General features: G+C 43.0%; 1 protein-coding gene across 2 annotated transcripts; it reads left to right on the top strand.

The window, feature by feature from the left end:
* On the top strand, positions 1–4,881 carry LOC110696692. Of its 2 annotated transcripts, XM_021874048.1 has the most exons (4): positions 1–1,380; positions 1,495–1,768; positions 2,757–3,563; positions 3,690–4,881. In XM_021874048.1, the coding sequence occupies exons 3-4, from the start codon at positions 2,835–2,837 to the stop codon at positions 3,870–3,872; spliced, it is 912 nt and encodes a 303-aa protein (XP_021729740.1). In that variant the 5' UTR covers positions 1–1,380; positions 1,495–1,768; positions 2,757–2,834; the 3' UTR covers positions 3,873–4,881. The 2 variants fall into 2 exon arrangements, with proteins under 2 accessions (XP_021729740.1, XP_021729745.1); XM_021874053.1 differs by lacking the exon at positions 1–1,380 and having other exon boundaries at positions 1,392–1,768.
* Positions 4,882–24,725: the final 19,844 nt, after the last annotated feature.

Below are 24,725 nucleotides of genomic sequence, written 5' to 3'. Positions count from 1 at the left end.
CCTGGCGATTTGTTAACTATTAAAGTTCCGGAATTTAGAAGCCCGTAATTAAACACTTCCTCCGCAATTCACTAATCACTTTTTCGGAAACACAACACTAGAAATCGCGAATTTCCTTCCCAAAATTGAATTTCCATCCCAAATTCCTGTTAATCCAAGGTTTACTTCTAAATCCTAGACTCTGACGTACAAGACCGGCGAATTCCGAGCTAGGTACAGGTAATTACTGCTGAAATTCTTTCGAATTTGTTTAAATTTCTGTAATTTCCATTTCGGTTCGATTTTCCTTCGAAATTATGGTTAAAGACCGGGATTTGGGCAAAAGGCCCGTCGCTGCTGAAGGAGAAGAAGCTGAGAGGCCACAAGTTCTTCCTCCAGGTCATCGGCGTAAACAGCCGCTTGGCCAGATGCCACCTCTTAGCCACACCGCTACGGTTCCCAGTACAGAGGTAAGGGAACCTACAAGAGATTCTCCAATATCGGCTGTACCATTGGGGTCAGCTAGACCATTCGCCTCTATGACGTTCAGGGAGTGGGAAGAGCCTACTTCGTCTGCAAGTGGTGATGTGCATGGGCCTCGGTGTCTGCCAGAAGGTACCGAAGAGTGGTATAACCCTACTGAAAATTCGAGACTTGCGACTACTGCTCCGTACAAATGGTGGATTGCAGAGAATGCCCGCCATCGCTTTGCCGAGCAAATCGAAATTTTTACGCGATTTATGAACAGGATGGGTACTGGTGCCGAATGCTAGTTTTAGAAGATAGAATCCACAGACCGCCGCCTGGGTATGTTGGAGTTTACATCAGGAAAATACAGTCAGGGCTGAGATTTCCTCTTCATCCCTTCGTGACGGAAGTGTTGAATGGATACAACATTGCGTCGTCCCAGCTAACCCCGGTCAGCATCCGGCGGGTAATGACAATTTTATGGGTTGCCCTCTTTTATGGGTTTAACACTAGCATACACGTATTTCGACAATTACATAATTTGGTGCCGAACAAACAGTCTTCCGAACCTCATGGCCCTGGATGGTGGCGCATTGAAGCAAAACGAACTATTTTGACCTCTTGGCCGAATGACACCTCGGATAAAGATTGGAGGGGTCAATGGATTTGGGTGAGGGATCCGTCTGAAGAAGAGCATGTTAACTATTTTGGAGGGTCGAGACATTTGAGGATGCCTGATCCAAAAATGTCTGATATCGATCTTGATGAATTTTCGGCCGAAGATAATGAGCTGCTGAAACTCTTTGCAAAAGTGGCTACGGGAAGACGGGCGCGAGAAAAAATACAGTCCGGCCACTTGGCTCCCTTGCTATCACTAAATCTTCCAAGAGAAGATATTAGCTGTCGTCGGCCTCAGCCGAAAGTACTAAGATGGTAAGAATCTCGGTTTGGGCCGAAGGCTCGTTCTTGTTTTTTTGCGTAATTGTTGAAATTGTTGTTGTTTGTTTCGTTATTTTTTTTTTGACTTCTTGCGTTTTGGATTTTCAGTGCTGCATGAGACGAGCTGCAGAAGAGAAATCCTCAAATCACTCCTCCTTCCGATAGAGCCCCTGCGCTACGCGTGTCTCAGCTAGACATAGTCATTTCAACTGAATACTCCAAGCAAAAGCCTTGGTACTTGAAACGTGACCCATTTTTTCTTTTGGGTCCTGAAGAGCAAATTCTAGCCACTGCTGCTGCTGTTGAAGCTGGTATTTCTGAGTCTAACTCTGAGGCCAAGGACGATGCCAGTTCTAAAGAGGACGACTTGGTGAAAACTTCGGTGAGCATAAGCTTATCCTTATCTCTGTTTTGCTTCAAATTTCTTCTAAGTATGAAACTTCAGTACATACGTTTCCGAATTTGTAAGCATGATGTTTCGGCTACGCCATGCATGTTGCATGTATTTTTCCTAATTTGAAAGAACTTTGCTAAGTATAGTATTTCGGATGCATGTTGTTTGCTGACTGCTCAGTTTGTGAGAACTTAAATAGCTATAGAACTTTGGTAGCCTTTCTCTTATGACTTACTTGATTTGCGTAATTATAGTAGTCTTCCTATCTAAGTATAAAACTTCAGCACGTACGTTTCCAAAGTTATAAGCATGTTGTTTCGGCTTTGCTATGCATGTTGCATGTATCTTTCCTAATTTGAAAGAACTTTGCTAAGTATAGTATTTTGGGTGCATGTTGTTTGCTGACTGCTCAGCCTGTGAGAACTTAAACAATTATAGAATTTTGGTAGCCTTTCTTTTATGACTTGCTTGATATGCCTTTCTCTTATGAGAACTTAAACAACTATAGAACTATAGAACTATAGAACTTTGGTAGTCTTCCTATCTATACATTGTTTTTGTTTTTTGTTTGGATTATGCGAATACGTACTTCTCCACCCTCTTATGACTTGCTTGATTTGCGTAATTTTAGTAGTCTTCGTAACTAAGTATGAAACTTCAGCACGTACGTTTCCAAATTTATAAGCATGTTGTTTCGGCTTCGCTATGCATGTAGCATGTATCTTTCCTAATTTGAAAGAACTTTGCTAAGTATAGCCTTTCGAGTGCATATTGTTTGCTGACTGCTCAGCCTATGAGAACTTAAACAACTATAGAATTTTGGTAGCCTTTTCCTTATGACTTGCTTGGTATGCCTTTCTCTTGTGAGAAGTTAAACAACTAAAGAACTTTGGTAGTCTTCCTATCTATTCATTGTTTTTTTTTTTTGGATTATGCTGATACGTACTTGTACACCCTCTGAATCTTTTTGTCGCAGAGTGAAGAAGAAAAAGTAGATGCATGACAAAAAGAGTCTTCATCGGATATCTCTTCTTCAGATAACAAAGTCGAAGAGATGGCCAAGAAAAGAAATCCCAGGGCCGATGTCAACCCAGGCCAAATTCCCTTACAAGATACTTCTCCATCGCCGAAAAGGTCTCGGCGAGACGATGGTCCAGGTGAAGTGTCCAAGGAGAAAACTCTAGATCTTTCTTTTACTCGGAACCCAGATGAAGAGGTCCAGCAGAAACCTCCTTCTCTGATGCCTCGAGACGATGGTCCAGGGAAAGTGTCCAAGGAGAAAATTCCAGAACCTTCTTCTACTTGGAATCCAGATGAACAGGTCCGCCAGAAACCTCCTTCTCCGATGCCTCATCTATCTCAATATTCGGCAACCCCTTTTGACGAAGAAATTCAAAGGCAGGTTGATGCCTTCATCACAAACATTGGGAACAACAATGTGTTGCTTCTAGAAGTGAGGCCAGAAAATTTTAAAGACGCCGATGAGCGTGTCGACAAGCCTCGAAAGGTAGATATGCCAACTTCTTCTGCTGCAAACTCATTTAAGACTTTTCGGTCTGATGAGATGGGGTTTGAGTCTGCCCCACTTGTGATTGTCCACGATGCCGTGAGGGACAATTTGATGGAAAGCCGGAATTCGGCTGTTGAGTTTTTTGGGGATTTGTCTGGACTCTCCGAGCTGGAAAAAGCCAGAATCTGGTCAACTCGAGCTACTGCTGGAGCGTTCGAAGCATTCCTAAAAGTGTCAGACCCCGTTGCTGAGAATTTTAAACTACTGATGCAGGTAATTTGCTCTGACTGCTTTTTTAATAACTTTTCCCAAGTCCATAAGTTCAGCTATCTTTATTCAGAGAACAAAAATTCCCTTTTTGTTTTTGTTTCGGCTGACTCTGGTACTCCCAATGTGTAGGCCGTTCAGAACCATGTGATTACTGCTGGTTTGAACGAAGAGCTGAAGAAAAAAGCCGAAACAACAAAGCATCGAGTCCATTTGGCTGAGCTTGAGAAAAAACGTGCTGAAGATGCGGATGAGCAGGGTGAGGAGTTAATTCGCTCTTATGGAGCTGAGGACATTCCTACCTTAAAGGTTTGAATTTAGTAGAAGTTGTAGCAAGAAGTGGTTGCCAAGAGCAACTGGCCAAGGATCTGAATGAAAAAAATTCCCTCATCAGGAAAGAAGCTGAGCAGAAACAGTCTAAACTTGAGGCTGAGATCAATCGTCTGAAGGACTTAGTCTCAGCTAAAGAACTAAATTTGACGGAAGCTCAAAGCCAACTTTCCCTCATCACGGAAAAAAATGAGCTGAAGTAGTCTGAACTTGAGGCTGAGATCAAACGTCTGAAGAACTCAGTCTCGGCTAAAGACCTGAATTTATCAGAGATTCGAAGCCAACTTCAAATTGAGAGGGATGCTGCTGCTGAGACCAGGGCTGACTTGGAAAGTGCGAGGGAGCTGCTGAAGACCCGGATTTACACCTAGGAACAATACAACGAGGGTTATGAAAACGGGTTTAAAGTTGCTCGCCGCCTTGCGATTCATGATGAACCAAATATCAACTGGGATTTGGCTGAGGAATGGTCTTTGGACCTCAACCACCCAAACATGCAGCGTCCTCATCCTAATGAGCTTGCTTTACTTGCTCGGCTAGTCGCAAAGGAAACTTTGGCATCAGATGATGATGATGAAGAAGAGAAAGCCGAGACTCAGGTTCCGGATGTTGCCAAGACTGCTATATCTTCTGTTGTTGACACAGAAAAGGTCCCTGATGCTCATGTGGCGAACACTGATGCATAGGAAATCCGGCAGTCGTCTGCAGAATCTTACGGCTCTACATGTGCTTGAATGCTGACATGTCGTTTCTGTTCTTTTGCCTTTTTTCAGCTTGCCATCTGTACAAAATACTCTTTATTAGTTTTTGTCTAGGTTTGTACTAAGTTCGGCAGCTGTGTATCCGCGTGTGGGCGGCTTCCGGTTTAGAGTTCTCTTTATTGTTTTATTCTCCAAGCTATGACTTCTTTTGACTGGAATTATCTCAAGTATACAATTCCGGTTTGGGAGTTTTTTAAAATGAATGTCGATTGTTTTTTCGTAGCTTCCCTCTATTTTCGCCTGATTGCTTTAGTTTTACTTTTTGTTTGTTTTCTTGGACTTTCTCAACATGTTGCCAAGTACATAGCTTCAGCCTAGAATTTTTCAAACTACGGATTTTCCTCATTTGTCATACAACCTTAACTTTGGTCGTACTATACTATTGAAAACATCTGCTCTGAATCTTAATTCTAGAAGTTCCATCTTTTCCCTCGCCCAATCAAGCTGGTTTGGTTTTTGTCGATTATGAATTTAGTATTAGTAATTAATTTCATTTCAAAAGTATGAAGTTATAGAATTAATAAATGTTAGGATTGATCGAGCTACTGAAAGATGTTTGCGTTTTATTATTTGGCAACAAGCACATAAAGTTATTTTATTATTTGGCAACAAGCACATAAAGTTATATTTAGTATTAGATTGCGCTTTTGTGCATAATGAGTATGAAGGAGATCATGTAGTAAATTTTAGTTAATGGGAGATCATGTAGTTAATTTTAAAAGTAATTACTGTAAATTAATTTGATTATATTATAATATTTCTGTACATAGTTAAAGCTTCAGACATGGCAGAGTTCTTCAAGCTTTGCTACGGCATTTCAACCTTGAATCGTTGCGGCTTGAACCTCGGCTAAGAGACTCGGTCTCGGCAACACATAGGATTCGGTGGCCCGGATTAGCTTTGGTTGGGACTCGGTAATTAGACGTTATGAGCTGAAACACCTTCGGCAATTCTCGGCAGAGATGTTTGAACCATCCAGAACTACTTTTTAGACGGTACTGACTACTCAGCAAATGACAAGGTTTCATCATCTAATTTTAGTTAATGGAAAAGGTAAAATGGTATCTCCAAAGTACGGGGTAGATCATATAGTAAATTTTAAAAGTAATTATTGTGAATTAATTTTATTATATTATAATATTTTTTAATACAGTTAAAGCTTTTTACTACATTATGTCAATTACGTGTTAATTTTCAAAAATATGATTCTTGTTCGTGTTGTCATAGCAGAAATTGCTTATTGTGAGATAAATTGAACCATCTGATGTAAATCAAAAAAGAAAATAGATATTAATCATATTATGTGCTAAAAATACCAATAGGGGGTTGATTTGCTTGTCATCTCCTTTCTTACGAAGGATCTGCCGAAGGTCCATTGTTTTGTAACCGAAACAGATTGTATGGTTACAAAACAATGGACCTTCGGCAGATCCTTCGTAAGAAAGGAGATGAGGCCCAATTCGAGAGGTGTCCAAATTGGGGATTTCCTGCACAGCTGAACAAACGTAAGCTGGCCTCAGGGGTTGTGCCGAGGAAGGCCCCTCCGATGTCGAATTCCGTACAGCGTATACAAGTAGAGGGAATAGTTATGCAAGAGGTTTGGTTGCTTGAGGCTATATGAGTATATATATAATGAATGAGATAAATTGAGTTTTTATACCTTTGTCCAAATGAATGGAATGGGTTTGAGGAATCAAATGGGCTAACCATTTGACTGGGCTTCGTTGACTGACCTGACATATGGGCCGGAGGGTTGAACCTTGCCATTTGGGCTTTGTTTATTTTCGTTTATGGACTGGGCCAAAATATAAGTTATTTGGACCCCAAACAACTTGCCCCCCAAACCCGATTCATGAGGATAACGGGTCAGGTTTTCTGATTTTTTGAGAAATTTGGAGGGAAGTAAATGAAAATAATTTAAATTAGGAGAAGTTAGGAGGTTATTATCACTAATAACCGTTAACTTGAGAATGATTGGAAGTTATGAAGAAGAGTAGATTAATGGGCATTAATTGGAGGAGAATACGAATAGGTACAGAGTAAAGTGGGATTAAGGGGGTAATTAGTGGCGAGGACCTCGAAAAACTTGTTTCTAGAGGACATTTAAGCCACTCATTCCTTAATTCTTGCTCAGTTAACTCAAATTCGCACAAACAAACCCGGATTTCGCTAAGCTTTCCCCTGTACTCGAAACTGTTTTGCACTTAAATCCAACAATCCGAGGCTTTTGGACAAATTCGTCGCTCCAACTGCAGAGATTGGCAAATTCCGCATTTAACCAAGGTAATTTTTTCTAGAATTCCCTCAGCTTTCTTTGATTTTAGAGCTTCCCCTTTTTTCCGTCTTTTCAAACTTCCGTTCAACTGGAAAATGGCCGGCGACCGGGGAAAAGAGCCAGACAGGCCTGAATCAAGCACCGAGGAAGAAGAGAAAGAGGTGTCGCATCTCATTCAAAGGCGTCATCGCCCCTTGGCGATGATGCCTCCTCTCAGTGGCCAAAACCCTAATGCTGGGGTCGCGCCAGCCGCCGCTTCGAGTGGCGCTGCCTTAAGTGTAGTGCCTTTGTCCAGCTTTCTACCGAGAGGTTCAGTTGAGGCCAGTACCTCTGGCCGAAGTGGGGCTTCGGCATTTAGGCCGCTGACTCCCGAAGAACGGGAGTAGACCGAAGTCAGGGAGAACGAGGGCATTATGAATGCTGCCCCCTATTCTTGGTGGATTGAGAATGATGCCCAGTACCATTTTGTCGAACAACTCGAGATACATTACGTCATTATGGAAGAAGATGGGTACTGGTGCCAATGAAAGGATTCATCGACCCCCACCTAGGTATATCGGGGTCTACAATCGGCAATTGCAGAAAACGGGCTTTGATTTCCCGTTCACTCTTTCGTCATCAAATTGATGAATGGATATAACATATCCTTGCCTAAGCTAACCCTAGTGAGTGTCCGAAGAATCATGAGCTATCTTTGGGTCTGTTTATTTTATGGGTTTGAGCCGAGCGTCCACTATTTTTGATGCATTCACAAACTTATGTCGAACGTCCAATCTAACAAGTGGCACGGCCCTGGGTGGTGGCAGATAGAGGATGAGAAGGGATTCCTCACGTCTTATCCAAATGACACTTCAGATAAAAATTGGAGAGGGCAATGGATCTGGGTCCGAGCATCCTCTGATGAAGCTTATCCGAACTATTTCAAGGCTCCCGGATATCTGAGAAAACCAGATCCTGAAATGTCAAGCATTGGCCCTGATGAATTTAATGACCTTGATCATCGCCAAATGGAGTTGTTTGGCCGAAGCAAGATGACTGTTACTGGCCGAATGGCCAATGTACCGAGTACCTGGTTTCCTTATTTCCATTACATCTTCCAGGAGAAGATGCTCGCTGTTGTCGGCCTCAGCCGAAGATACCAAGGTGGTAAGGGATTCGGCTGGGGTCGAAGTCTTTTTATGTTTTATTCTTTATTGCTCACTGTATTGCGAACTTAACTTTTTCAGCTGAACTCATCCTTGTTTTTTCTGACTTTTCGGAGATGCACGAAGGGAACTCAGGCATCAACTACGAGGTGCTTGGGATTAGTGAGGAAAGGGTCCCATTCACCAACACGTCGAAGATAACCAAGCTTAAAGATCGGCCCCTTTCCCTCCAGCCGAGAAAACTTCAAATTGTCAGCGCCTTAGAGTATCAAAGGCATAAGGCCTTGCATCAAAAGATTGACCCCTTCTTCCTTCATTCGGCTGAAGAAGTTCCTGCTGCTGAAGCTGCTTCTGCTCCTCAAACCGAAGCAGAGCCCTCAGCCTCAGTTGCTGAACCAAGAGGAGAGGGAGCCCACAAGGAAGAAGGTTCTAAAGACGAGTACTTGCTAGATACTTCGGTGAGTTCTTACTGCTTTCTCAATTTGTGAGAAATTGCTTAAGTATAAATCTTCGGCTACTTTATTTCCTTCAGCTTGAGTATGCATGTTATACATAGCTTTCATAACTTGTAAGAATTTTTCTAGGTATAGAACTTCGGATGCATGTTGCTTTTTCTACTTAAAATTTTCAACGTTGTGAAAATTCGTCTAAGTTTAGGATTTCGGCTTGAAGATTACTTCTCTTTTCTCCTTTTTTTTTGCTTATACTAATCCCTACCCCCCTTTTTACTCTTCTGCTTCAATGTGACGAAGAGGAAGTGCAAAAAGGAGATCCTGCCGAGGCATTCCCCGTTCCAGATTCTCTAGAAGAAGGAATGGCCGACAAAAGGAGAAAAAGAAGGCTTTTCAGGCCGGGAGAGTTCGTGGCTCCCCTAATTCTAGAGAAGAGGCCTCGTCTTGAAGAAGACAAGCAGGAACAGGCTAAGGAGGTCACTTCTCCGCCTCTCGAAGCTTCTGTTGAGGGAGTAATTATTCTGCAAACTCCCCCTCCCTCTCCGATCCATATGGCCGAAGCCACTTCTGAAGAGGCCCGGAGAGAGGAGGCCGAGGTAGAGAAGGAAACAGAAGAGCCTAAAAACAATGTGTCGTCTACCTCGGCTGCTGGCTCCTTTAGGACCTTTGAGTCCTTTGATATGGGTTTCGACTCCACACCCTTAGTCCCTGTTCCAGAATATGCCCGAACTCTTTTTAAGTCTAAGCGAGACTCAGTGAATGAGTACTTCGGTGATCTGGCCAATCTGTCAGCGCTGGACAGGGCTAGGGCCTGGATGGTTGGTGCGGCTTCTGGGGCGTCCGAGCCGCTTGCAAAGGTGTCGAACCCCTTTTTGGAAATTCAAAAACTGCTGATGCAGGTGAGCTTTTGGCTTTGCTATAATTTCTTTTTGCCTTTGCTATAACTTTTGATTTTTTGTTTTCCTGATTTTTACCAAAAAATGTCTAAGTATAGAACTTCGACTTGAAGATCTACACTTACAAAAAATCTACTAAGTGTTTAGTTTCGGCTAACTTTTATTTCAATTTTTGCAGGTTGTTTACAACCATTTCATTCCTTGCTGTGGAAATGAACGACAAGCTGAAGGCTAAAGCTGACAAGGCTGAAGAGGCTGAATGCCGAGCTCAGCTTGCTGAGCTGAAGCTGATGAATGCCAAAGATGAAGCCTCGGCTTTGAAGCTGGAGATGCAGAATATGAGCGACAATTTTCTCTCCTTCTGTCAAGACCTGGAGCAAACTGTTTTTCCGTGGCTAGACGAAGGCCATGCTCTAATCCATGAATATAGGGCTGAGAGTATTGTTGACTTCAAAGCCCGTATTGAAGAAAGGGTAAAGAGAGAGGTTGAGACTCGGCGTCTCCAGGCTTCAGATTATAAAAGCCAGATTATTCGCATCAAAAGTGAAGCTACGAACAAACAATCTGAGCTTGAAGCTGAGGTTAAGAGGCTGAAGGACGAGCTACAAGCGGAGAAAGATGGATCTATCCAAGCCAAGACAGAGCTTGAAGCTGCACTGAAATTGTTGGAGACTCGGATTTACACCGAAGAACAATATGCAGAGGGCTTCGAAAATGGCTGGAAGACTGCTCGGCGATTGGCCTTTCACATTGAGCCTGAAATCAACTGGGACCAAGTCGAGGACTGGTCCATGGATCCTGAAGATGCTCATATGACCCAGGCCAGTCAGGCTGAAGTGGCTTTCCTGGTCCGTCAAGCCGAGGCTGAGGCTCAAGCTAAGATGGAAGAATAAGCTAAGAAGGAAGAAGAGGCTGAGAAGCCTGAACAGGAGCCTGTCCTCCATGCCTCGTCTTCGGCTGGAACTGCGCCATCTCAAGTTTCAAAATACCACATGTACATTTTATTGCACATATAATTAAATCACTTTTTCTTTTTAAAAAAAATAAACAAAATTTTTTTAAAAAATATTTAATATATAGTTTTAACAAGCATCCATTGTAATTTGTAATTATCAATTTTGCCACTTATTTTTTTACAAAAAGGAACGATGAACTCATATCAATTTAAAATTTTAAAACCAAATAATACAATAATATTAATAATCTTTAAAAATGATTACAACATATTTTTTTTGAAATTAAAAGTACGATTATTAAATAGAAACGTAACACCTAATTACAAACACCCAAAATGTTTTTTGAAATTCAAATAAGCAACTACTTAAGACTCTTTAAAAAAATAATCTAATTAAATGACTACAACATATCCATTTAAACATAAACTTATTTACACCGACAACTTAGTTTAATTAAAAGTACAAAGTTTATTTGAATTTACATAGTGACAATTTAAAATTATAAATATTTAAATTTATTTAAAGATTAACCTGTAAAAATAACTTCTACAATTTTTCTTATGATAGTTATTTTTTTATCAAGTAAAAAAATTCATACAAGAGTAAAAAAATTCATACAAGTGTAATAATGTTAAACAGTATATTAGTTTACTTTGGGAATATTTATGTGATAATAATAAAAAAATTGACACTTATTGTTTTAAAAAATCGGTGTTTGTTATTTTGCATATGTTTTTAAAATTGTTTTCAAGAAGATTAGAGGATATTTTTAAAAGCATATTAATTTAGAGGATTAGTGAATTAAGGAAATATTTATGTGATAATAATAAAAATTGTTTTTTAAATACAAGAAGGGAATATTTATGTTTTTTCATCCATTATCTTTGTTAGTTGCACCTCTCACATTCCATAAAATAGCTTTCATATTAACTGAAAAAAAGATGAAATTTTTAAAATAGAACTTTCAATTCTATTTGACTCATGATGAAATTACGATCGACGACCATACTAGATATATGTAAATATATATATAGCATCTCTTAACAAATCTGAAAAATAGAAAGTTACAATTGATAAAATTCTCTCACACCGGGTACTTGAAATATAGCATCTCTTTCCAAATTCAAGCATATCAGTTGGGTTATATATCCCTCCTTAGCCGTGTTATAAAAGAGATGCTACATTTTCAAGTACCTACTATGGGAGGACGACGAACTAGAGGCAGTGGAATTTCTTTTGGACGCCATTGCTAAAAAAAAGAAAGTTTAGGGTTGAGATGAAGGTGGAATAGGTGTAGAAAGGAAAGAGGAAAAGAAAGGGGCTTAAATAATGGATGAAATGACGGTTTAAGATGAGTGAGAAAGTGGAAAAGTGGAGTGAATAAATGGGATTTGACAATTCAATGAATGCAGACAATTATTACATGTGTTGATATGCATGTAAATGGCAAGAAGATCGCGTAAATCAAGTTTAATATAAAATTCGGAAAAGGTTTACCAAAAATAAAAGATCTAATTTCCAAAAAATCATTTCAAAATCTAATTTATTTTATTTAATTAATTTAGTTATTTAATAAATATCCAAAAAAAAATCCAACAAATATTATGTACCTAAATTATAGTGTACTCTTATTTAACATGAATGTACACTTGAAGAAATATTGTGGTTTACTTGAAGTTCACAAACAACATACAATTTTTTGTGAAAATTTAAAACTTATATATAAATATTCCCACTCGACAAAACTAGCTTGTTTCGGCGGTACTCAACAACATAATATTTACAATATTGCATTTGTAACACAATCACCATATATATTACTTTCTTAAATTGTTTCACAAATAATTCTAATACAAAATCAAACAAAGGTAGTAATTGTAACACAATCAGCGTATACAATACTTTCTTAGATTATTTCACTAATACGTTGAATTAACATAAACACAATCCCCGTATACATTAATTTCTAATTTTAAACAAACTCCATAAGGAGTACCGCGTTGAAACTTTACCTTAATGTTATTTACTTAAATAAGATTTAAACAACTACTTTCAAATAACATAATTAATGATTAAATTTCTTATGAAACACACTATATGCAAACCTAATTACCGTGTAACAAAAACACCGGAGGCAGTATTAACCAACAATAATCATCGCCATTGGGGTGCTGCGCGCGTAGCACGCAGAACCACAACTAGTAATTTAAAAATTATGCAATTTACATTTCAGGCTTGGGTATTTTGTTTCTAACTTTTTGTGACTATGTTTTTAACTTTGTCAATGCGCATGTTTCAATTAACCTTTTCTGTACTTACTTGGTTTGTTCTCTCGTCCCAGGCCTCTTGCACAAATATTTGCATCTCATGTCCAGCACATTTTTATCCCTTCAGTTACAGCTTCAAACTCATCAAATCGAAGAGCTTATGCTTGTTGTATTTGTGTTTTCACTTTCTCTTCTGGTTATCTATATAATGTCCATATCAAAATTGTAATCGTAAAAATAATAACTATAGAAACGGGGTTTCAGAATCCCTATAGAACCAAGTGCTTGACACTCGCTATAGATACTATGGGGCAAAGACGCGGCCCATTACTCGACAATTATATCATCGGTATGAAAAATCTAAGTTGGAACATTCGAGGAGGGAAAAAGACGGAAGCTTTGGCAAAATTAGATCATCTAGTTTAAGGTAAAAAAAAAAAACCCCTGTCCACATGGCCTAATCACGTGCTGACACGTGTTAACATCAGAGGGGTTATGAGAGAACCAATCCTCTGGCGACACATGGCACTCTAGCATTTGAAAGGGGAACTGATCCCCTCTCACTATAAATAGAGGAAAATCCTCATTTATTACACATTCATAAATATACACACCAAACCCGAGTAATATTAATTGCAGAATTCTCTCGGAATCCGAAAGAAAAACCTTTACATTCTGCACTTTAATACATCCGAAAACGTTCTAACTTGATCTTCCGTCGCGAAACTCCACCCAACCGAAGTTTCCGTGGTTTTGTAGGTACGGACGATCGACGCGCATTCTGGAATTGTAACTCTCCCGAGGGACTCCAAAAACCCCGAAACATTTGGCGACGTCTGTGGGGAGAGTAAATCTGAGATGGCATCAGAGTCTGTACCGCCTGTTGAAGGCAAACGGCCTATGGCCGAAGCTGAGGTCCACATGGACCAAGATAGTGGTGACGACTTTGAGGTCGACACTTATGTGGCCCCAGACGGGTCATTCAGAACGAGACGCACCCGTTCCAAGGAAACAACGGAACGGGGCAAAGACAAAGTTGGTCCTAGCAGCCCAACCGTCAAGTCGGCTGGGCGACCCTAGGCGGCGGAGGGTGCTGGCCCCGTAACTAGACACGAACTCATGAAATTCATGAAGAGTTTCAAAGGGGAGATCAAGGACCTGATAAACAAGTCAACTGGCACCAAGAAATGGTCAGTCGGCCAAGAAGCCTTCTCCCTCCGGGAAGAAGCATGTGAAAGATTGTGTGCCTACGCCTCACCCTAAACCAAAGGGGGCGGATGGGCCCATGATCGACCTTTCAAAGCTCCATTTCCCTGAATTAGGGCAAAGGAAAGCCATCCGGCAAGTTCAACCGGATGGATAAAAAAGGACTTACTCAGATGCCCGGATGTTAATCCAGCAGAAGAGAAGTCAGCAATTGTCTGAGTCGGCCTCAACGTCGAATTACCCAGACAGTTTCCAGAATATTTCAATGAAGTATTCGGAAACAAAACGAGAAAGTCAGTCACGCGAATTATTCGCACGCACTGGCCCTCAGATTATCCAGCCGGCTCTGTATGTGCCCCAACAGCCATACATGCCGTATGGATCCCCATGCATGCATCCGGTCCTCTTTGGGGGTCAGGCAGCACCACATGTCCAGCCCATGGACTGGCAGCTCCGACTGCTAAACCTTAGGGAACAGCCGTCGGCGTTCTCCAGGGAGATAACTGAGGCAGCTCGGCCGGCCAAGGTTAAGAACGTGTTGGTTGGTACCTATGATGGTACCACCAACTCGGAATACCACCTAATGGCTTACACCAACCTCATGTACTTACAGGGGTTAGATGACGCCACCTAGTGCTGATGCTTCCCAACGACATTGAAGGGCATAGCCCAACGATGGTTTGGCAATCTGCCAGCTGGGTGCATCAACAACATCAAGACGGTTGCATACCTATTCAGTAGGGAGTTAGAGAGGGAGTAAGGTCCTATGTCAGACGGTTTAATCTGATGAGAATTCAAATTCAAGAGCTGTCTGACGAAGTTGCCTACACAGACTTCTTCAAGGGTCTGAAGGACGGGTCGACCTTTAAGTTCGACCTGGTCAGAAAGAAGGTTGTTACCCTCCAAGAAGAATTGATGGAAGCCGAAGCCTATATACAGGCGACGGAGCTCTATGCCATCAAGCAGCCGTTGGACCCTAAAAAGTCTGACAAAAAGGAGAGTCGGTCTGCTCAGCCGGCTAAAAAAGAAGAAAGCAAGAAAAGAAAAGAAGTCTGGGTGGCAGATCATTCTGGTCAGCCGTCCTAGAAGAAAAAGAAAGAGTTGAAGCCATACGTCCCTAAGTACAAGTTCAGCAAGGATTGCTCCTCCATCCTCATGGAGATCAAAGACCGGTTGACCATTAAAAAACCGACTGCAATGAAAAGTCCCATCAAAAGCCGGGACAAGAGCAAGTATTGTCATTTCCATGAGGATATAGGCCATGACACCAATGGCTGATATAGCCTTAGGCGGTTACTGGACCGTCTGGCTGATGAGTGGGCTTTGAAGTCCTATATGCTGAAGTCCAAGGGTAACCCAAAAACCAACAATGGACAGTCGTCCAGGAAGCCTGATAACCTTGCTATAAGCTCTGACATTGATGAAGAGCAAATCTTTACTATAGTAGGCGGCTTCGCGGGAAGGGGTCCTACCATCCAGGGCACCAAGGACAATATCAGAAAGCTGGAGGTCAACTCAGTGGATGAAGGCTAGACGTCGAAAGACACCTTTCCTGAGGTCGTCATCTCTAAGAAAGACTGGGGCAAGGTCAGGCGACCTCATGATGACCCCATACTTATCGAGTGCAAGGTTGCCAACCAACAAGTGGGCCGGATCCTCATTGATATCGGGAGCTCGTCTGACCTCATAAGCTATCGGTGCTTGGCGAAGCTCAAGTACAAGCCTAGTAGCATGCACCAAGACTCTCACCCCTTAGTTTGTTTTGGGGGAGGGGTAGTGCATCTGGTGGGAAGGATTGACCTACCCATCCGGCTAGGAGAAAAGGGAGAGGGACAACACATGGTCGTCAAATTCTTGGTGGTCGAAGAATTGACCGCCTATAATCTGATTTAGGGTCGTCCAACCCTTAACGAGTCCAAGGCAGTCATCATTTTATCCCTCATGCTAATCAAATTTGAGGGGGATGATGGGTCAGTAGGTTCCCTGAATGGGGATCAGAAGACGACAAGGGAGTGTTATCTCTCAGACGTCAAGCCTACTATGGCCGCAGCCGGTCAAGGCGAGGAGCCCATTGACCTTGACGACTTCAAGGAAGTCGCGCTTGCTCCCAAAGCAGCCGGCAAAAAGAGAAAGGCGGACTACCTGGTGGCCGTAAAAAAAGAGAAGCAATATAATCACTGATCAGGGAACGGTCAGATGATCTCCATCCCCAACCGGCAGGTGAAAATATTGACATTGTTCTAGATGATAGTCGTCCGAACGAACCGTAAAAGTCGGGACGGTTGCTTTTGCCAAGTTGGGCGAAGATTTGCACCAATTGCTGAATGAATTTAAAGACATTTTTGCCTTCGAAGTGGAAGAGATGTTAGGTGTCGGCCCAGATCTTGCTATCCATAAACTCGCCGTGGATCCAAAAAAGAAGCCGGTTAGGCAAAAGAAGAGGAACCACGGCGAGGAAAGATCTCAGGCAGAAGTCGTCGAGGTCAAGAAGCTTCTGGAAGCCGGGTTCATTTGGCAATGTTACTACCCGGATTGGGTAGCAAACGTTGTCCTTGTTAAAAAGCCGATGGTACCTGGCGGATGTGTGTTGATTACATTGATCTGAATAAGGCATGTCTAAAGGATAGCTATCCGCTTCCAAAGATCGACAGTCTGGTCGACTCTACAGCCGATCATGCCTTGATGAGCTTCATGGACGCCTATTCAGGCTTCCATCAGGTACCCTTGTGGAAGAAAGATCAAGAGAAGACGGCATTTGTCACTGATCAAGGGTTATTCTGTTATACGGTTATGTCGTTTGGGCTGAAAAATGCACCTGCTACCTTCCAGCAAATGATTAATACAGTCTTCATTAATCAAATCGGGAGGAATGTGGAGGCGTACATTGATGACATGATAGTCAAATCTAAGCTACAAATAGATCACCTTGCTGACCTCCGAGAAACCTTCACCATCCTTAGGCGGCATAAGGTCATGCTTAATCCCAAAAAGTGTGTTTTTGGAATTGAGTCTGGAAGTTTCTCGAATTTTTGATTGATCAAAGGGGGATAGAGGCCAACCAGGAAAAGGTACAGGCGGTAATTGACATGAAGTCACCCCGCACTGTCAAGGAAGTCCAAAAACTTACCGGTTGTCTGGCGGCATTAGGGAGATTCCTCAGCCAGTCAGGCGACAAGTGCCTCTACTTCTTCCAGGCAATAAAAAAGAAGACTAGATTTGAATGGGGGTAAAATGCTGAGGCGGCATTCTAGAAATTGAAAGAGCACCTTCACTCATTGCCACGGCTGGTCAGCCCTCTAGCAGGAGAGGTTCTCTATATGTATTTGGCCGTCTCAAATCATGCCCTCAGTGCCGTTCTCCTAGCTGAGAGAGACGGCATTCAGCTCCCAGTCTATTTCATTAGCCATGTTCTTCGAAATGCTGAGCTGCGATACCCCTTGGTTGAAAAATTTGGCCTCGCCCTGTTCATGGCAATCAAGAAATTGAAACCATACTTCTTGGCACAATCGGTGGTGGTCTACACAAACCAACCCCTCAAGCGGCCAATGAAAACCTTGGAGGCATCCGGTAGAATGCTCAAGTGGGCTATTGATATGAAAAGTCTGGAAATCACCTTCAAACCAAGAAAGGCAGTGAAGGGACAAGCGTTCGCCGACTTCATTGTGGAAATGACAAGGTCGACTCAGCCGAACAATGTTGATCGGGTCTGGAAGGTTTATGTAGACAGGAGCTCTACGATGAACGGCTGTGGTGTAGGCGTAATTTGCAAGTCTCCGGAAGGGGACAAGTATGAATACGCGCTACGGTTCAAGTTTCAAGCCTCGAATAATGAGGCGGAGTATGAGGCCGTGCTAGCCGGTATCCACATGTGTAAGGCGGTTGGGGCAAGGAAAGTTAATGCCTACTCTGATTCGCAGTTGATCGTTAGCCAATACCATGGTGACTACGAGGCCACCCAACCGGCTATGATCAAATATCTGCATGCGGTCAAAGACGAGGCCGGGACACTTGAGGAATTTCAACTAAGTCAGGTGCCTAGGTCAGAAAATCACCAAGCAGATGCACTGTCTAAGTTGGCTTCATCCGCCTCTTGTGATGCGCCTAGCTTAAACTTTTAGGAAGTCATGGAAAAAAGAAGCATTGAACATGATCCCATTGGAGTTCTTGACCAAAGCTCGACCTAGATGGATGCCATCCGGGCTTATCTGGCAGACGACACTTTGCCGGATGCCCCTTCAGAAGCGGCTGCATTGAAGAAGCGAGCCGCAATTTTTGAGATCCGTGATGGAGAACTCTTCAAGAAGGGTTACCTCCAACCGCTGTTGAAATGTGTTACCCTAGAAAGGGGGAAAGAAGTTCTAGAGGTTCTGCACTCGGGCTTTTTTGCATCACAAATAGGCGGCAGAACTCTAACAAAAAGGGCAAGGCGGCAAGGCTACTTTTGGCCCACTCTTGAGGCAGATGCCATGGAAATGGTGAAGAAGTGCGATAAGTGTCAAAAATTTGGCCGGCTCATACACCGTCCGGCTACTGATTTGACGGCTATCTACAGCCTGGTTCTATTTACAAAATGGGGCATGGACATCCTGGGTCCATATATGCCTGCTACAGGATGACAGAGGTATATCTTGGTGGCTGTAGATTACTTCACCAAATGGGTTGAAGCAGAGGCGGTCAAGGGCATTAAGACAAATGATGTCATCTCTTTCATCTGGAGAAACATCATCACCCGGTTTGGGGTACCTATGTCTATGGTCTTTGACAATGACCCTCAGTTTGAAACGCCTACCCCCAAGAGCTGGTTGGGAGATCAAGGGATCTCACATTATTTTGCATCAGTCGGTCGTCCCCAAGCAAACAACTAAGTTGAAGCCTTCAACAAGCTCATCTCAGACGGTAGTAAGAAGCTAATTTAAAGGGCTAGCGGTCTATGGGCAGATGAGTTGCCTCATGTCTTATGGGCCATCAGAACAACTAAAAAGGGGGTAACCGGTGAAACCCGATTTCTCATGACATACGACACTGAAGCCGTCCTGCCTATTGAACTTTATGAGCCAACGCTTCTAATCATGCTCTATGATGAAGAGGCTAATTGGGAGGCCATGTGTCTAGCATTGGATTCACTCCCGGAGCGCAGGGGCAATGCCGCCTTGCGTCATGAGATACCGTCTTAGAATGACAAGGGCCTACAACAGAAGAGTACACAAACGACACCTAAAAGTAGGGGACTTTGTGTAACGAAAAATGGAGGCAACCGGTAGGGCTAATGAGCAAGGGAAGTTAACCCCTAATTGGGAGGGCCCCTACCGGATTTTTGAAGAAGTTAGAGGCGGCACCTACCGCTTGAAAACTCCACACGGTAGGCAGCTAGCCAGAACTTGGAACGTAGATAACTTAAAAAAGTACTACTTCTAAAGACTTGTAAACCTTTGTAAATAGAGTATATTAATGAAAAAATGCTTTATTTTCATTGTCTTTTGTACAAAGTCCCATCTGCGCAATGCACAATCGGGCAACCGTCCGCTATATACTGAATAGCCATAGGCTAAGTATCAAACTTAGTAGCTATTTATAAGGCTAATGGCCGAATAGTTTTCAATCTGCCTGCTCCAGCATGAGCAGGAAACCGGCGACGCCCATTTGGGTGAATTCGTCGAAGAGAGCATCTCCCATTTGGGTGGTACATTGTTCTATAAATCCTAACTCAAGCGGCTTTAACCGATAGTTTAGGTTAAAGATAACTCACGACCGTTTGAATGATCAATTGAAACCTAGATACAACCGGTCGTTGCTTCAAAGCAACACAGGCGGTAACTAAAATCTTGGTCGAATGTAACTGGTCTTTGCCAAAAGCACTACAGCCGGTTACAAACCCAAATTAAGCAAGGTCAAAACCTTGGCAATTAATTCATAACTTAGTTATGATGCATACGCTCGGATAATGGCCGCCTACATCCCAATAAACGGCAATGACGGATACCCAAAGGGTAACTTGCGGTCGGTTAAAAGAATAATCTAGGTTGGCCCTAGCCGGCACCGTCTACTAATCCAACTTAAAATAATTCTACTTCTTTAACGGTCAATGACCGCCTATCTATCCGTCCGGATGCTTGTTTGGACAGTTGCATGTTTAGAGTTGGGTATATTAAGCAAACAACCGTTTAGGGGCAGGCAAAGCCAATGCATCAGACATACCGCATGTACCAAATCAAATTGCAAAAAGAAAAAGATTTGTACGAGAAAATATTGCAAAAATTGAAGCAAATAATATCAAAGGCAAAACCGATTCAGTCGGCAAAATATATTAATAGAAATGATTGTCAGCCGGACATATGTTTGGGGAAAGTGGATACATCAAAAGTACACGACTCGCAGGCCGGAGGTAGAAAAAAGAAACAAATCAAGTTACTGGTGACGCTGAGACGTCTGGCCCTGGCCGAAGGAGGAGCGTCTTGAGTTTGTTGGGCTTGAGCTTCGTTAGTCTCAACTGACGCTTGTTCTCCGCCTGCTCCTCCTCTTCTTCCTCGACAATGTCGGCTCATTCCTCTAAGGGAGCCGGCTTCTCTGTTCCGAGAACCTGGGCTTCAAACACCTCAGTGGCGTACTTGTACCGCATGTCAAAGAAAGCCCAGTTGGTGTCCGGGTGGATCATAGACCGGGCCATCTTCATGCGCTCTTCACAATCGCGCTCATTCTTGGAGATCAGCCGTTATTTCTCAGCCGCTAGCTTTTCCTTATGGTCCGCCTAGGTCTAGGCCAGCTCATTCTTTAGGCGGTTGACCTCTGATCGCAGCTCAGTGTTCTCCTTGTCAGCCTCCCCCAATGCTTTGACATCAGCTTGGAGATTTTTAACTTGATGTTCAAAGTCAGCTGCCTTCTTGTTGGTCGTGTCATCAGCAGCTGTGAGCTCCTTGATTAGCTCCTCATGTTTCATCTCCCGGCTTTTAGTTTTAATCTCATACATTAAAGTGTTGTATTGGGTAACATCTATGAGAACGACTGCCCTTCTATTGGCATCCTTTACCTCCTCCTGCTTCTTCCGCAAGAGGACCTTCATGCCGTCCACCCTTAGCATCACCTGCAAAGTCAGCCGGAAAGGGGTTAGTCTTTCAATTACGCTACAACCGGCAAAAGAATAAAGTGGCACAAAAGCACCCCAACCGGTCTATTACCTAAGCGAGTAGTGAGTTGATGCGATCTATGTTGACCTGGTGTACACCTGGCATCGCCTCCTTCTCGGACCGGGTGAGGGTCCTTAACATCCTCTTGGCATAATTTTGAGGTCAGGCCAACGAGAAGAGGCATCTACATCAATAGATTTATTGGTTAAGTATTGAGCATAGGCGACACCTACATTCTGCTGGCTGCCAGAAGAATCCCATGATTGGGTAGCTTGGGACTTGACTGGCATAGACCCAAGAGACCAAGGGGGATCAAAGGTGAGAGTCGTACCTTGATTTTCAGGCTGAGGGATTATCCCACCCCCAGCCGCATTGGAGCTGGATGCTACAGCAAGCACCCAGCTTGAGGGAATTTTGGGCTCCCTTGTTTTAACCTCAGCCGGCCCTGTGCTTAGGCCAAGGTCTTTCAGGATTTTGCCTGCTGAGGTGGGCCTCTCAGGCATAGGCGGCCTTCTAGTAGAGACAGGGGCAGATGGAACCCTTTTGGATTTAGAAGCAAGCTGGGAGGGCTCTTCTCCCGGTCTCTTCAACATCTTTGTTAAATAACGAGGAACATTCTTGCTCCCCGTCTAAAAAAGAAAACGAAACAGCCGTTTAATAACCATGCAAACATCAAACCATGCAAACAGTAAATGATCAGCCGGCACTTACCCCATCATCCTTGGCCGCCATTTGGGCCCTTTTCTTTTCCAACTGATCCTTCCGGATCTGTGCACCAAACTTAGCAGGCGTCTTCTCACGAGGCACCATCTCTAATCCTTTCTCTACAAAGAAAATCAAAAAATCAAATGACATTCAAGAATGATACAAACGGCATAAAGTGTCGGTTAACAATCAACATACGTCTGCTAAATATTGTGCTAAGGCCACAGGCGAAAAGGAACGCCTCATCCTCTAGCCAGTCCGGATGAGGGACCCAGTTCTTGGGGACAATGACTTCAGTCCCATTATCCAAAGGCAGGGAAGTCTTCTTGAAGAGCCCCGTCTCCATTATTTGAGTCCAAGCCTCTTCCAATACTCTAGGAAGGGGGCATTTCTTTTCAAAGAGAGCCGGGTGTGTATTGTAGCGACGCAGCCGGTGGTTTTGACGCAACGATGGGGAAGAAACAAAGTAAAACTTGCTCTTCCAGCTACTCCATTATGACGGCTTGTCAAGCGTAATCATGTATTCCGGATGCGTGGTCAATGTATAACACGCATTCCAGCCGCCTGGGGCGCAACTGAGGTAGTGCATATGTGCAAACGCCTCCCAGCTACGGGTTACGTCCTACATCTCGCAAGAGGCTATATATCCTAGTATATTCACCCAAGAGTTGGGTGTTAACTGCCAAACGCCAAGGTCGTAACCCCTTAGAATGGATTTTATTGTATCATGGAGGGTGAACCGGAGGCCGGCTTTGAACGCCGCCTCATAGCAGCCGAAATAATCATCGGCATGATCAAGGTCGTCATCCCAGACGACGGTTGCCTCTACAGGCGGCACAACAATCTCCCATCTACCCCAACCGGGCGCTTTTGTAAAAATCCGGGTAAGGTGGCATTCAGAGTGACCACATCCCTGGCGGTCATGTGCGCCTTTGTTGGATTGTTGATAGAGGGCCATTTATATGCCTCCTCATCCTCTTGAGGGGCATCCGGTTCCATAGTAGACTCTGTAGAGTCTGATAGCTGGACTGGTCATAAGGTACAAAGTCAGCCGGAGCTTTGGCTAAGCCGTCTGACTAGTATTCGGGGTCTACAGCCGTCCATCTCGTCCAAGCCATTTTGTCCTGCACATGAACAGAGACAGATGGATTCGCAGAAGAGTAAGGGTGGTCCAAACACCCCCAGACGGCATCCCTAGTCCTAGACTCAGCCGTGTCCGGTGACCGGCTGACAACTGTCCTAGCCCGTGCCGTGTGTGCTGGGTGAGTCCATTATTCTTTACAAGCTATACAACCAAAAAAAACTCAAAAAAGTTACAGGGGGTAGAGACGGTACCTTGAAGATGCTTTGAGTGAGGAGAAAGTAGGCTATTCGGATCAACAGTCGAAAATCTTTTTGTTGCTTGCTAGATACCTAGACGGTAGCCTGGATCTACCCTCTTCATGAGCAACTGAAAATTGTTGAGCAACCCAACCGTTTCTCCGAAATCTTGCTTGATGATACCCTAGACGGTAGACCGGTTGTGGGTGTATTGAAAGCAAATAGAACCAGTCCAAAGACCCCCAGAAGATGGCCGGCTGTGGGTGTATTAAAAGATAGGGATGACAAAAAACCCTCAGGCAGTTTTAACAAGTTCTAAACAAAGAGCAGTCAGACGGTGACCGAATGAGTGAGGAAAAGGAAGACAGTTGTGTAAAAAATAGCAGCCGGTATCAGAGCTTTCTCTCTTTTTCTCAGGAAATTTCTCAAAAAAAAGCAAAGTGTGAAAATGAAGGGAAGGGGGTCTCTACTTATAGAGCCACCCAGAAGGCGAACCGTCACCACCCCAATTAGAGAGAGAGAAGGAGACAAAACGTCACCTTCTTAGAGTATGACACCTATCATAGGTGCCACGTGGCAAGCCACGTCACACCTGTGAGGGGCAAATGTTAAGGGTAAAAATACCCCTGTCCATGTGGCCTAATCACGTGCTGACACGTGTCAACATCAGAGGGGTTCTGAGAGAACCAATCCTCTGGCGACACGTGGCACTCTAGCATATGAAAGGGGAACTGATCCCCTCTCACTATAAATAGAGGAAAATCCTCATTTATTACACATTCATAAATATACACACCAAACCCGAGCAATATTAATTGCAAAATTCTCTCGGAATCCGAGAGAAAAACCTTTACATTCCACACTTTAATACATCCGGAAACGTTCTAACTTGATCGTCGAAGGCGGAACTCCACCCAACCGGAGTTTTCGTGGTTTTGCAGGTACGGACGTTCGACGCGCATTCTTGGAATTGTAAATCTCCCGAGGGACTCCAAAAACCCTGAAACACATCTTAAGAATAAACACAAACTAGACATTATTTTTGTTCTAGAAACAATGATAAATGCGACTGATAATAGAAGAATTCTTAGGTCCTTACATTTTGAACATAAACTGGTTATAGAACCTACAAGGCATTTGGGGGTATGTGGGCATGTTGGAATGAGGAAAAAAATAGCTATAAATCAGACTACCTTAACTAATAGATGTGCATACTTAAATATCAATTTCAAACGTTTGAATCAAAATTTCCTTATTACGAGCGTCTACAGGCTAGCTTAAGAAGTTGACAAAGGAAAATTCAAGGAGTATATCATCACTTTGTTTAGCTCTAATGTAAGTATTCCATAATTAGTACTAGGGGATTTCAATGAGATGTAATGCCCATAAGATAAAATTAATGGAAGACCTTTTTTACCCCCACCAACTAATATGTCTCCCTAACTTCCTAGCCACTACTTCTGCCATAGACATTCCAAGCTCTTAAAACACTACAAGAAAATTGACTTTTCATAGCGATCTGAAGCTGCAGTTAGAAAAGGAGGTTCCACTCTTAAAAAGTCGCTGCTTTTCCGCTTTCCGATTGTACATTCGCTACAATATGCACATATGTTTGTGAAATAGTATAGGGATCTGTATCATTTTACAATCAATATAGTAAACCCATATGAAATCGATACGAAAAACATAATAATTTATATTCACCTTTTTTATGCACAATTATAAAATTATGAA

The sequence above is a fragment of the Chenopodium quinoa genome, unplaced genomic scaffold (genome assembly GCF_001683475.1).
Source record: "Chenopodium quinoa cultivar QQ74 unplaced genomic scaffold, ASM168347v1, whole genome shotgun sequence".
NCBI classification, from domain to species: domain Eukaryota; kingdom Viridiplantae; phylum Streptophyta; class Magnoliopsida; order Caryophyllales; family Amaranthaceae; genus Chenopodium; species Chenopodium quinoa.
This window is presented reverse-complemented; position numbering and strand designations above follow the sequence as displayed.